Source organism: Cantharellus anzutake, assembly GCF_015039405.1.
Source record: "Cantharellus anzutake strain C23 chromosome Unknown EI90scaffold_3, whole genome shotgun sequence".
In the NCBI taxonomy this organism is placed as follows: Eukaryota; Fungi; Basidiomycota; class Agaricomycetes; order Cantharellales; family Hydnaceae; genus Cantharellus; species Cantharellus anzutake.
In genome coordinates this window covers 1289571-1303307 of record NW_024066953.1, presented here as the reverse complement: position 1 = coordinate 1303307, position 13737 = coordinate 1289571, and the positions used below count along the sequence as shown (strand labels likewise).

At 49.1% G+C, this 13737-nt stretch overlaps 6 protein-coding genes across 6 annotated transcripts; 4 read left to right on the top strand and 2 right to left on the bottom strand.

Annotated features, from left to right (window-relative positions):
* Positions 1-3: 3 nt before the first annotated feature.
* Positions 4-704, top strand: EI90DRAFT_3278848 (Sm-like ribonucleoprotein). The gene is made up of 5 exons (XM_039066632.1): positions 4-130; positions 190-331; positions 384-460; positions 526-531; positions 595-704. The coding sequence occupies exons 1-5, from the start codon at positions 22-24 to the stop codon at positions 645-647; spliced, it is 387 nt and encodes a 128-aa protein (XP_038922792.1). The 5' UTR covers positions 4-21; the 3' UTR covers positions 648-704.
* Positions 705-809: 105 nt separating this feature from the next.
* On the top strand, positions 810-4437 carry EI90DRAFT_2965247 (oligomeric golgi complex component, COG2-domain-containing protein). Its single transcript, XM_039055517.1, has 12 exons — positions 810-1350; positions 1401-1481; positions 1534-1733; positions 1783-1900; positions 1955-2182; positions 2228-2797; positions 2845-3058; positions 3115-3227; positions 3288-3365; positions 3415-3580; positions 3632-3934; positions 3989-4437. The coding sequence occupies exons 1-12, from the start codon at positions 937-939 to the stop codon at positions 4273-4275; spliced, it is 2772 nt and encodes a 923-aa protein (XP_038922791.1). The 5' UTR covers positions 810-936; the 3' UTR covers positions 4276-4437.
* A 27-nt stretch (positions 4438-4464) lies between these two features.
* Positions 4465-7878, bottom strand: EI90DRAFT_3116056 (uncharacterized protein; the record flags this gene model as incomplete). The annotated part of the gene is made up of 7 exons (XM_039062849.1): positions 4465-4526; positions 4588-4735; positions 4790-5206; positions 5305-5310; positions 5371-6010; positions 6065-7638; positions 7696-7878. The coding sequence occupies 7 exons, from the start codon at positions 7876-7878 to the stop codon at positions 4465-4467; spliced, it is 3030 nt and encodes a 1009-aa protein (XP_038922790.1).
* A 436-nt stretch (positions 7879-8314) lies between these two features.
* Positions 8315-9709, bottom strand: EI90DRAFT_3278846 (N-terminal nucleophile aminohydrolase; the record flags this gene model as incomplete). Its single annotated transcript, XM_039066631.1, has 6 exons — positions 8315-8580; positions 8643-8801; positions 9069-9324; positions 9372-9436; positions 9514-9546; positions 9672-9709. The coding sequence occupies 6 exons, from the start codon at positions 9707-9709 to the stop codon at positions 8367-8369; spliced, it is 765 nt and encodes a 254-aa protein (XP_038922789.1). The 3' UTR covers positions 8315-8366.
* Positions 9710-9840: 131 nt separating this feature from the next.
* EI90DRAFT_3285265 (ATP synthase d subunit) lies at positions 9841-11275 on the top strand. The gene is made up of 7 exons (XM_039066957.1): positions 9841-9904; positions 9968-9999; positions 10127-10166; positions 10267-10493; positions 10555-10659; positions 10852-10933; positions 10995-11275. Coding segments are annotated over exons 1-7 (525 nt in total). The 5' UTR covers positions 9841-9903; the 3' UTR covers positions 11033-11275.
* Positions 11276-11443: 168 nt separating this feature from the next.
* EI90DRAFT_2904789 (uncharacterized protein) lies at positions 11444-13390 on the top strand (the record flags this gene model as incomplete). The annotated part of the gene is made up of 4 exons (XM_039054179.1): positions 11444-12185; positions 12430-12601; positions 12641-12912; positions 12981-13390. 4 exons carry the CDS (start codon positions 11444-11446, stop codon positions 13388-13390), a joined length of 1596 nt encoding a protein of 531 aa, XP_038922787.1.
* Between the last annotated feature and the right edge of the window lie 347 nt (positions 13391-13737).

Here is a 13737-nt window from a genome sequence, read left to right as displayed (position 1 = left end):
TCAATTTCTTAAGTTTCTGAAATGGCTAGCACATTAGGCATTCCCGTAAAGCTTTTACACGAGGCTCTCGGGCATGTGATTACTGTTGAACTGAAGTCAGGACAACTGTATCGAGGCAAACTTGCTGATGGTGTCGTAACGTTTTCTTGGCTAGCCTGCCTAATGTTGCTGATGCCTGGCATCGCTCAGCTGAAGACTCCCTCAATGTTTCATTAAAAGATATAACCGTAACTGGGCGTGATGGACGCGTCTCTCAACTTGATCAAGTTTATATCCGGGGCAGCATGATCAGATATATTATTGTACCAGATATGCTTCAAAATGCTCCAATGTGAGCAATTTTGAATGTAGTCACTCAGCAGCTGAAAATGTCTTGTTTATAGGTTTAAACGAGTAGGTCCGAATGCTATGAGGGGACGAGGTATTGGTACTGCACGTGGTCGCGCAACTATCATGCGAGGTGAGAATCCATATGCTCTGTGTACATTCTCTGGCGCATTCTGATTGCTACTCGATATTCTACAGCGAACGGTGAGTCGTTGATGATTATTCTGTCGTTGGTCAAGGTTTGAAAAGCCTGACTCTTCCTCGCAGCTCGCCGCGGACGTGGTGGCCCCCCTGGGCCTGGACGTGGCATTCGTCGCTGAGTTACTGCCTTCCAGCTGTAGAACATACGTCCTGGGTGGGGCGATGTATGCTAGCCGCCTGTGTGTGAGCCCAAAGCACATCTTATGTCGCTTTTACATATTTTTTGGCGGATGTATCATTACCGGTGCCAGAATGCGTATGCCTTATCAAATATTGCAGAGGGAGAATCGCAATCCATTACGATTGCTCACTGAAAGGGAACTTTTGAATGGACAACATGATTCTCACGTTACATCCATCTTGGCGCTTATTCTGGCCAACTTGCTCCCGTGCGAGACGGTGTGAAGAATGGCGAGGACGGCCAAGGAAGATCTTAGCAGCCACGTGGATGGACCCGACCAACAGGAAGAGGCCAGTCCAGCGCAAACAACGGATGGCGCAGACAATCGCTCTAAGTCTTCTCTTGATGAAACCTCTGCTCATGATCTTCCACAATTGCTGCCACTCTCACATGACCACCCACTGCTCAACCATGATGTGCCCTTCAATGTGGATGATTTCTTGATGACGCGTCCCAATACATCTCTTGTGGACCTTCGCACGGAATTGCGTGATTATTTGGGGACACTCAAGGAGGAATTAGTTCAGCTCATTAATGACGACTACGAAGATTTTATCAGTCTCCGCACGGACCTCCGGGGGGAGGGGCCAAGACTGCAGCGACTACTGGGTCCTATCCAGTCGCTGCATGGTGAAACAGAGGTGAGGAGCATAGGAAGACACCACTCGACATGAGTAGTCATATCTTTTAGAGGTCTAAAACAGAGCTTTTGGAAATCAAGATGGCTTTTGAAGAGAAACTAAAAGAACGATCAAGATTACGCGAAGAAAAAGTCAGTGTGTACTCACATCCCTTTCTTCTTTGTTCACCGACTTCTTGGAAAGGCTCTGCTTCATCTTTTGTTGAAAGTTTCTGACCTCGTCGGGAGGCTTGAGACTATGCTGAGAATCTCGGACCATCAAGATTCTACTAACGTCACTCCCGATTATTCTAGCATGGTAGTTCGCGACATGACTGATAGCCTAGACGCGATTCACTTTGAGGGTCCCTACACACGGAACGTGGGTGAACCCGATACTAAGAGGTGACAGTACACATTTCCGGTGCAAGGAGTGGCATTGAAAGGTATCCAGGTCACCGGCTGTTGGGGCTAAGTTCCTAGCGAGAGTGGCAGCTGAGTTCAATCAACTTCTCTATCACGCGGCGAAGGCGCGCCAGAAGGATTGCGTCTTTGTAGAGGAGCTCAGGAAGGTTTGTCACATCCTTTTTGTAGCGTGATTCTGCTCACTATCTGTTTGCCCGCAGAACATCACTAAAATCGAGGATACTTTGTCTCGCGACCTAGACATAGTTTTCTCTGCGAGCTTAGTTGCAGTAATTTCGGCGTCGCCGTCTACAACTGCACCTCCTGCTTCAAGACCCAAGTTGATTGCTGATCTCACGGAATGTCTCAAAATATACGATTCTCTAGAGAAATGGGAGTCCGCCGAAGACGTCATTCGACAAGACATTGTTCAGCCGTTCATCCGCAAGGTTCGGTCTATAATTTAGTAGGAGCCCTTCTAACGTCCAAAGTAGACCATCACATCTAGTGCCTTGTCCGCTCCGGTGTCTCCTGTAATGCCACGGACCCCTGTGGCTGATTCTCTCCACGTTTCGAGAGACTCGCCCATTCTGACAATCGATTCTCCCATTACACCATTCACCCCACATCACTTTTACCCGACTCGGGATCGCTCGCTTGCGACATCAAACACGACCAGCCAACTCTCCATATCTACTGTAGGTGGCTTGCCTTCATTCACCGATCAAATACACTCAGAGGATCCATTGACACAACTCTTGAGCACTGTGCTCCGCTTTATCGAGCGTGATTTGATCGTGCCAATCGAGCTCTCTGAACGGATCAATTCCACCAGATCCACCAAGATCCAAAAGGGAGGCATTAAATCTGTTTTAACTCCTACAACCAATGGGCAATTAGGTTCTACCGGAGAACAGGTGGATTGTATTGCAAACAAGTCCACAAGAATCGAGGGTGGCTTTGACATTATGGCTCGAGTCGTGTGGGCCGAGATAGCTCGAGCATTAATCGACCAGCTCGGGCCGATCATCTTCGCTGCTGGAAGGCCAGATGAGTTTCAGAAGGTTGGCCTATCTCCATCAGACTCACCTTTTGGTCTAATTGCTATCAGAATTATACTATTATACACGATTTCATCACAGCCTTTGAATTTACCTCACCCTCAGTCGAGGTCGTAAACAGCATTCGTTCACATAGAATATACAAGGCCTTTGAACGGCGGTGGCAACTCCAAGTGTACTTCCAGTTGCGATGGAAGGAGATCATCGGGAAACTCGAAGAAACCTTGTCTCAGGCGCCAACAATGACTACTCCCCAGATCTCGGGTATGCATCTCAGTTCTGTTGCACATAGTGGATGATTATATAGAGAATCAACATAGCTCCCTTCATAACCGCGCAGGGGGAAGCTGTTGTAACTGCCTTGTGCACATGCTGGTCTTCTACCGTTTACATACCCGAACTTGTCCACCGGTTTTGGAGGTTGTCTTTGCAGGTGAGCTGCACAGTATCTCGTAACTGTATGCACTGACCGCTTCATTCTTGTCACTAAAAGATTCTTCATCGTTTTATTACATGGGTGGATGCAAACATTCCGGTGCGGAAAAACCCAGATTTGGTTCCAGAGAAGAAGGTGAAACTGTCCTCAGCCATGCGGAATTAATCTTACTCTTTTTTGGCAGAACGCTGCAGATGTAGCAGCCCAGGAGGACGCTCATTTGCGAGCCTTCGCCTTCATGATTTCGGATATCCTTGTTGTGAAGTCTAAAGCTCAGAAACTTTTTTCTCAAACCATTCGTGGCCTGCTTCCATCAACTTCTCAGGAAGATGACGAGCAACCCCCTGAAGGTCAGCGCACATCAGTGCCTCCTCCATGAACGATTGTTGATAAGCATCTAGAAATATTCAACGAAACACTCTCCAAGCTGTCTGCTATCATTCCCCCAATTAGCGACGAAATGATTTCCATTCTGTCCGTTCGTTGCCAAGATCCTTTACAATACGTTCGCTCCATCCCAACCCAGTTCCGTGCCATGAGCTCGCGCAATTTGGATCTCCCTCAAGAGCCAAGTTATTTTATACCCAACATCCTCAAACCGCTAAAGGAATTTTTGCTGGAGGATGGTGCACCTGCTTCCCAACTCAAAAGCGTATACGGATCAGGTTGGGCCGAAGAGATCTTCAAGTCTGTCGTGTTGAAGTGAGTTTCATTCCTGCGTGCATTTCGATCCCGTTAACTGAGACACGTGAACAGATATTCGTCTTATCTTATCGGGATGAAGAAGACATACGATTCCATTAGACGATACAAGAAGGGAAAGCAATCTGCATTCATGCTCTTTGGGTCTACTTCGCGGAATCAGCAGCTGGACGAGCAGGGCCGCGAAGAGGCACGGATCCGCGCCCAAATGATCATTGATGTTGAAGCTCTTGGTCAAGAGGCAAGCTCGCTAGACGGCCTAATTAACGTTCAAGCCAGCGAGGAGTACCGTGAGTTACGTGAGCTGGCAGCTCGAGATGATGCCACGTCAGCAACTTCATAGCTATGCATACAGTATTATTCAATGGAATATTCCAGTCAACCAGGAAACAACATATCAGAGAATACAACGAGGCTTATGAATCAGTGATACTGAGACTATAGGCAATAGTTTTAACAAGCCAGATAAACATGTTCAATAAAATTCAATAAGTCAAACAACACTAATTTGATCAGGCCATGTGTTCGGTAATCATTGTGGAAGGTCCTTAGATAGCTCGAAATAATCCGCCCGGGCTTTGTTGGCTTGAATTTCTGGACAAAAAAACTAGGTTGGTGAAGCCTTATCATGAGGTCAGGGGTGCTGGTCACATACCAACAAGACAAAATACTTCTCCCAACCGGTCCAAAACGAATAATAACAGCGTGATTTTGTTTTTGAAAGCCTCCCGCTCGGCCTGTCCCTGATGCCGAAGGCTTCTGAGATGCCGAATATAAACATGAACCGCAGCCATCCAAGACACCTACCCGGCACGAGGAGGTCAGATCGGATGGGTTTAGATCGGATCGGGGCTCACCCCTAGCATGATATCTAGATGGATAAAATCAAGACCTTGTATCTCCGCAGCGATGTCAGCAATCCGATCCGCTGCCCACAGTGTTTCTTGCTTCGCGGCATCGCTGTGCTTGGCGACGATATTACCGAGATAGATGATTCCACATAAGCATAGCGTATTCGCATGGACCATAACCGGATCTATTCCCGCTACCCTCCATGTATCGACAATCTCTGCTCCAAGACCTGAAGGGTTGCGAAGCACGGGCATGGAATGGAACAAGTTGAAAGCGGTGGATCGAACGTGGTTCCATCTTTTCCTGAAATCTTCGCCTTTGGAGGGATCCTCTGGAAGTTGAGTAACTTCACCATAGCCATACGAAGCATTGACGCCCTGTATGCAGCCCAGTCGGGAAGCCCTTTCAAAGACAGAGGTGGACTTGATGCGGAAAGTCATGGATGATCAAGAATGGGGAGATCGTTCTTGCCCGCGGTGGCCCAGAAGTGTGAAAGTGTGCAAGCAGAATAATCACTTACAAGACCCTGAACGAAATTCAATTAGGAGGAAATCTATTAAACATCAGTTTGCTGAACGGTGCCTACGTTATTATAGAATTCCAAGGGAAGTGGGAGAGGCGTTGTGGGCATCGTTTCTTCGACGTCCTCCTTGAAGATCGATGGCATGCCGTGTGTCGCACACCCACTTGCGTCCAAAATCCAACACGCCCAGAACGTATGAATCCTTTCGCCGAGTTCGATTGCATCCTTAGGTGGGCCGAGCATAAAAGGAGCAAAGCGAACGTTTGTCTTCCATCCCTGCACATGCCTGGTAAATTCGTCGACCCGTCCTCTGACGTCTCTCCACACCGGGGACTCTATCTTGTGCAAGCCGCAAAGTATTGCCATTTGAGCCGCGCTACAAGTCTGTTGGTATCCTTCGAGCATCCTCCCTTTACCATAGAAATACAAACCCAATAAAATACCCGCTCTCACATACTCCAAAAGCGAGAGTGATTTCTCGGCTAGAAGGCGCGGGAGATGTACCTGTGTTCGTTGAAAGAATTTTTCTTCTTGTTCAATGAGCGAGAATGGTCGAGTGAACCAACAAGCTAGCATGTACATAGCATGCACGAAAGCTGGGTGGGGTCGGTCCTTCGGACTTTCGGCATTGAGCTGATCGTAAAGGCGAGAAACAGATATTTCTAAAGCACATTGACGGCGGTGGAGAAGGAACAAGGTGATCCTGCCACGTAGAATAATAAGAAGCTGAATTAGTGTCTCCGAACGGTAGTCTTACAAAATGTCATGTAGTTCACGTTTTGGTTCATCCGTGAGGTGGTCCCACCAGCCATCAGGAAGAGGGAATTCAGCCGGTCTCACGCGATGGGGAGTATAAGGCGTAAGAGAGCGCTCCTGGCCTGAATCGGAGAATAGATGAGGTGTTGGCGGGAACGGAGGGATGCCAGCACAGTTCCGCGAGGGATCGGATCGTTCACCTAAGGAAGGTCCCGACTGGTACCCAGAAAACGTGGGCGGCATGATTTCAGGGATCTGGAGCAAGGAAGAAGTTGTATCGCCCTGGTTGTAGGTAGGTCCATAAGAGGGGTTGTGAAACAGTTGCGCAGAAAAGTCTTGAGCCTGCTGAGAAATGGCAAGATCGTGAAAAGCTGAAGCTGGTTGAGTGTCAAGCTGAGTTGCGTAGGAGGCGGAGAGCTGAGATTGAACATTAGTTCCGTCAATAGACTGTGTCTGAGCCTGAAATTCGTGCTGGTACGACACAGACGGAGGAACATTCTGTTGGTGCTGAAGCTGATCTCCAGGACTGGCATAGGGATTCGGAACAGTAGGCTGAGATTGAGACTCCGTTTGTATGCGTGGGTTCTGCTGATTGCACTCCGCCTCGCAGCGTTTAAACAATTCCACAAAGCTATCATTAGGTATTGACGAAGAACTCGAATCGTAAACCTCCAAACCACTCGTGTAACCATGAGATTCAAACGAGGAATTACCAAAGCTATTCGGCTCGATATGAGTCGGAGTCTCAGGATATCCCAATTGAGACGAAGACGAGAAAGGAAGCTGAGACAAGAGAGTCGGCATGGGCGGCGGGTCTTCCCGCAAGAAGCTCCCGAACGCAGGAGACAATGGAGAAGTATGAGAATGAGCAGCTTCTTGATGATAGAACTCTTGAGGAACAGGCTGTGAGTGGTATCGCGATGTTTCAAAGGAAAATGGATAGGCAGATACAGTGTACTGTCCAGCTGGAGAATGCTGAGGCGTAACGTTAAGTGAGGTAGCGCGAGGTGTAACTGGTACTCCTGGGACTGCATGTGGTTGAGACCTGGCGGAGGCAGTGGTATGAGCACGAGGCCGAGCGGTCAGAGACCTGGGAGCTCGGGGAGAAGGGGGAGATTGCTGAGCAGAAGACTGCTGCTGCAAGTCGATGCGGAACCGTGTCTCGAGAGTACCGAGAGAACCAGTATCACGATTGGGAGGTATTGAAGAAGGAAATTCTATATTCGGACGAGGAGTCATGAAGATAGAGGCTGAACGACGGGAGGAAGCACCACTTGAAATCCATTGTTGCCGACTGTCATGGCGGCTAGGTCGCCTTTCGCAGAGCTTACGGATGAACTTGAATTTACTCTGAGAGAGATCAAAGCGATGAGAAGAAACATGTCTGTAAGGGCGGAAGCTAGCATAAGTGCCCATAGGTGGAAGCAGTTGTGTTGGAGACGGAGGTGTTCTCTTTTTAGCTAGTTCCTCGCGAAGTTCAACGATCATTTGCTCTTGTCTGGCAAATTTGAGATCGAAACTCGTATTTCTGCCCTCGAGCTCGAGCATCCTCTCAAACAAGGCAGTGTTGATATTCTATCAGACATGGGTAGACAAATAATTGGCAACAAGAGCTAGGGAAGACCAGCTTACCTTTGGTTGAGATTCGTATATACATTCTTCTCTGCGTTGCTTACAACTCTCGCAAGTCGGTCGACCTCCATCACATCGAACACGCCTCTTTCTACATCCGAGACATGCAGCACCTCTAGGTAAACTGGTCTTCCCAGGAACTTGCTTTCCACGTTCCGGTGGTGAAGACCACTCTTCTTCCATAGATAGAGACAGCCAATGTACAAATACGAGACTAAGGGTTGGACGCGTTGTGAGACGCGTCGACGGAGAACAATGTTAGGGTGAAATATCACACCAGAATGGGAGAGTGTAATATTGCCAAGAGTCACCTCCGATAGAGGGAAGCGCGGGTAGGAATATGAGACCCTAAGTGAACACGCCGGCGGGTACGATGCCAAGGAAGATCGGGTTCTTCGAGCGGGAAGCCTAAATTTTGCTTCCGCCCGCCGAGGAGGTCGAGCGGGGCCGGCCTAGAACCCAGTTCAAGGACGATCACCAATCTTCGACATCGCTTCAACTCCCTCCCGCGAACGAAAGCAGGAGGGATGGTAATCTCGACCATGTGTTCATTATAAGCGGTATGCTTCTTGGCCTGGTGTAACATACATCTTTCGCTGCGCCACACAAAAACGCGACCCCTCAACGGACGGTGGACGTGGCCACGAGTATGGTGAATGACACCCAAATCATTACAATACGAGGTAATCCTTGATTTCCTCCTCCGTCAGTAATCTGAATGTAGGTTTTGGTCTTCCACCCGCGGGCACGATAAGGTCCTCCGCCGAAGGAATGCTCACAACACCAATCTCAATCGTCTTCTCGGTCATCTGCCCTTCGAAACCTTCTTTCAATGTTAAGAGGGCCGTATGAATAGCATCGACGAGTGAAATGTCGTCATTATATCTGCAGAGGTATTGAGTCAGCAAAAAGAGCGCTTTGGTCGGTCAAGAGGGCGGAAAGTATACCGTTTCTCAAGGAAAGTCTTGGCGTTGACCATGTTTTTCCCTATAGCACTAGCCTTCCAAGCCCAGAATGATCCGGAAGGATCGACTTGGTATAATGAGGGGCCCCAATCAGCATCCCATCCCGCAACCAGTAACGAAACACCAAATGGCCGCACACCGCTGTTGGGAAAGAACGAGTCAGCCCCATGTATAATTTCGTCATCCTAAGGGCACCCAGAATAGATACTGGGGCATACGTAGACTCGCCGAAAGAAGGGCCATTCGTCATTCATTCAGCACCCGCTTCCAGCGTCAAGTGAGGCGCTCATGATGTGAGAAATGCAATGACGAATGGTGACTGCTATGCAAGAGACGCCACATATACACCCAATACTGGGCACAAACGCCTAATGACAACTAGCTAAAATTGAGCTGCATGGTACTTACCCACTCTGCGTTGCCTCCTGCATAATGGTAGCAATCTCCTGCGTTAATACCCTCGTTGGGGGATATTCCCCATAAATTTTCCAGTATGCTTGTGCGCTCTTTCTGGCTTTCGCTACGAGCACACGGAAGTCGGGACCCATGCCAGAATAGACGAGACCGATGTTGGGGCAGATAATAGATACTTTCTCAATCATAGCATCGTCAATGAGGAGGGAGGAGGATTTCTTCTCAGTTGCTATTACGATCCCGTTGGTCGCTAGACTAAGTCGTGAGTAGTGAGTAAGGGCAGGGACTAAGGATTACCTTTGATGCCAAGACTTGTTGTCCCAGAGTTTACGGCAGCTAATGCGTGTTCAATCTGCACGAGCCTGATGGAGTGGGGTATATAACGAGACAAAAGAAAACACTTCGCATCAACGGGTGCCAGACCATATGAAGCACTCACTTCCCACTCGGCGAAAATGTTGTCAAGGAGAAACTATTTGATTTGAAGAGAGGTCAAGTGGGCGGATTGATAGTGAACTGAAGCTCGAAGACATACCTGACAGCGTGAATTTATGTCAGCTAATCGACAACCTGTAACATCATAGATAGCAAGCGCACCTATAAGCTCCCCCGCCATTTCCTCCAGCTCCGCTCATATTTCTAACGTAGAACGCGAGTGAAGAAGGTTATCTTTGGCGAAAGCCAACAAGTGAGATCTCAAAGCTGATGCAAGCCCAAACCCAGAACGCGTACGCGTCAACTCAATGAGGTTTCCCCAATAGGAAGCCCACGTGATAGTGGGGAATGCCCGCAAAGTAAACGCCAACTTTCCCAACCACTCCTGCTTAAGAGTGCGTTTACCTGTTGCATCTCATTTTGCATCGGACTGACATGAATGTTGGCCTATTCCTCAGTGGCTGCTACACGTAGTGCGGCTGCCGCTGTTGTGAGTGGCTCTTTCTGTCTAGATTGCGGCAGTGTGTAAAATTGGCCGGAATTGCGGAATGCTCATTACCATCGTCCCTTCTTCGTCTTCTATGCTATCTGGTTGTTCCGGATTTGGTCATTCGTAGGACTTTGCTCGTATTTATTCTTCACTAGGCCTTGGTAAAGGTCCGTAACTATCCGTGACAACCCTGCAAGAATCACTCTGGTTTACTCTATCTTTCCATTGGCGCATCCACACTGGGGTTTGTTTGAATACGGTAAATAGAGACCATTGCGTCTCTACAGGCCTTCCGTAAGCGCCATGCCGAGGCTCAGCGTGTGGTTGACTCGCTCAAGGGTCAACCCACAACTGTGGATATTGCCAAGTACCGCTCAACACTGCGCAACCAGGAAATTGTTGCCGAGGCAGAGAAGCTCCTTAAAGAGTTTAGGCCAGTGACGTATGATGTTAATACCCATGTCAAAGCTATCGAGACGTTTGAGGCGAAGGCTGTGAGGAGATTCCCTGATAGGATGGCAGTGCTGTGATGCTGATTCCTTCATGATCCTTTAGCTTGCCGAAGCTCAGAGCGCAGCAGCCAAGGTGGATGAGGAACTCGCCAAGTTGCAAGCTACTTTGGAAAACATTCAGCAGGCTCGTCCTTTCCAGGATCTCACGGTGCGTGACAGTGACGGTCCTGTCATTGAAAATGGCGTGACTGATGGACACCCGATTCGGTGTTGCGTGCGAAAATCCTGATTTGCGCCGTCGATTCGACTACTTTCTATTCCGTCTGTACCGGGACTACTTTCGCTATGGGTGTGGGCGTGGGTTGCGGCAAATCGTCCATGGGTTTTGTATAATGGTCAGGTGGACGACGTGTCCGAGGCACGCCCTCAAATCCGAAAAACAGTCGAGACCATGCTGAAAAAGGGGAAATGGACGGTGCCTGGTGCGTTAGCTTTTTTCATATCTCATTTCCGGGCCCGGATACTTAGATACTTCTTGTACAGGCTATACGGAGAAGTTTGGGGATTTGTCGATGGCATAGAAGAGAGGGGAGATTCAGAGATGTTATTTACCGTCCTAACAAATAACGTGGCTTTATTGCCCGAAAACGAAAGCCGTAATCAGCGATTCTCTTGTGACTTTGGTGTGGGTGTGGTGTTTTCAAGGGTTCTTTCTATTGGAAGCATGTTCTCTGTGGAGCGTCATCCATTCAATTGTCACTCATTCAGTTCACTATTGGTCATCCCCATTTAGTTAGAGCTGATACAATCAATTGTATTGCGGCATTTGAATTGGGCGGTTCAAACTTCAAGTCACATGAATATCACGTGTACGCAGCTTCGACCCTAAAGTCACTAGTTCGCAAGTTGTGACCTCAAAGTTGTGACTGCATTGTGCCATCATTTTTCCACCACTTAACCTGCTTCACTCCCCTGCCTCAATTGCCAACACGATGACGACGTCCTCTCCCAAACCAGTAGGCCACGACTCGGCGCCTACTAGCAAAAATAATAACGACGGCGCACCCTCCAATGATCCCAAGCCCAGACTCCCAAACTCCAGGGGCACCTCATATCACCTAGAGAACAATCCGTTCGAGGCATCCTTTAGTCAGCCGCATTCGACTCCCTCGACTCTAGCGCTCCCACCACCTTCCCCGCCAAAACATCATCGCTCATCCTCGAAGGACAGCTCCAATAACAGCGGCAGTGGTTCCCCCGATGCTAACGGTACTATCCCGAGGCCTATCCTACCCCCCATCGCCGCCATGGCGTCACCTTCGTCTGGTAACGAATTTTCCTGGCCCTTCAATGGAAATGGTGACCTTGCTGGATCCCTCCGATCGGGTCCATTGTCGCCTGCCATGCTTGCTGGACCACAACAGTACTCGGGGACATCCCTCTTCGATAATATGCGTTCTGGCCTCACTCCCGATGTCAACCGGACAGGTCTAACACCGCTCATTGGTGGGCCAACATCGTTCCCGCCTCCGAGTCCAAATACCGCTGCGTTCCTGGCAATGATGACGAATACGTCACAGAGCCAGGGCGTTGCCGCCCCATCACCCGCTACGATCACACCTGGAACGTTCTCCGCAATAACTGGCATTTTAAATGGGAACAACCACAACTCTTCTTCCAGCAACTCTAACCATAATCAAACCGTCGCAGGGGGTCATATATCAATGGGAATGCGTCAAACCATGCACCTCATCCTCTCAGTGTCAGCCACGTTCCCGATGCTTCAGAAGATGGTCCGTCTTGCTCTCTTTCCTTATTCTCTCTTTATCGTTATGCATATTACGAGGGTTATGCTGACGCCTTTTCCTCATGACATTTCTCACTTACGTCAACGGCTCAACTTTGTGCTCCAACTTCGCCCTTCACTTTGTCCCCCTCTCTCTATCGCTTGCTCGCTTCACCCCTCCACCACGCCTAGCTGCCAATGGGCTCTTCCTACTAAGTCAAGCTCATCAAGAACTTACCAAAAGGGAAGAGCAGCAAGCTCAGGCTGCACAGCGCGGGAGCTCAAGCCCAACTATGACGACACAATCTACGAACGGTCGTAGAGCGACACGTACTAGCATGATGTCCACTGCAACTCCTACAATGTCGGGCTCCAAACGAAAGTCGGATAGTTCCGAGGCAAGCAGCGTTAGAGCCCCAGCCGGTTCCAATAAGAGAGCACGCAATAATACCATCACATCATCATCATCTGCAAGGAGTACTGGTCGTCGTGCGAGTAATGCTAGGAAACGGTCGGATGAGACAGACGAGGATGGTAGTCAAGACGATGATGGAAGTCAGGATGAGGGTAACAGTCCTATTGAGAGAGACGATCAGCATCCTGCGAAGCCCCAACAAAGGAAACCAGAGACAGAAGAGGAGAAGCGAAGGAACTTCCTTGAGCGAAATCGACAAGGTGAGTTGGAATGATTCGACCGCTAAATGATCGTCATCGCTATTGACTCATTTACCACTAACTATTAGCCGCGCTCAAGTGTCGTCAGCGCAAGAAGGCTTGGCTTAACCAACTTCAGGCTAAAGTCGAATACCTTACTTCGGAGAACGAGCGACTGCTCAACACGACGGTTTCGATGCGTGAAGAGATCTCACGTTTGTCTGCCGTTGTCGTTGCCCATCGTGATTGTGGCCTCGGTGGTGTGAGCGTAGCACGATCAGAACAGCTTGTGGCAAACAATGCGCATGTCAAATCCATTGGTGGGGATGGGCATGTACCAAGCAATGCTCCCTCAATGGGTGGACATGGTTCAAGAGGCGCAGCTACTACCATAACCCCAGCGAGAAGAGGGACTGATAGGGGAGCAGGTGGTGCCGGTGTACCAGCAATGGTTTCTCCCGTTGGAGGTGGGGGGAAAGGTGGGAGGTATGCGTACTAGAAACCTTTTCGAAAGTTTCTTGGGGTTTTTTGTGATTTACTGTCGAACTTTTTCTTGTCGCTGCTTCTGCCTCCCTCCTTACCTCCTCCCACCTTGCTTTCCTGAATTATGCAGGATGCCAGACGTATCGTTTCGCCCCAAAACATGCTCCGCGAACGAGCGTTCTGGCCCACTCGTGTTTCCGACCTATTCTTACCTGACTTTTGTGTTGTAGCCCTTGACACTAATATCTGCTCTGTTGTAAAATGCTCTCCATGGAGACCTTTGCCTCCCACCTGTCACACCAGGTCACTTCCGCTTTCTTCACTGCGCCTGCCAGTCAACTGCATCCACACTCGCACACTGCA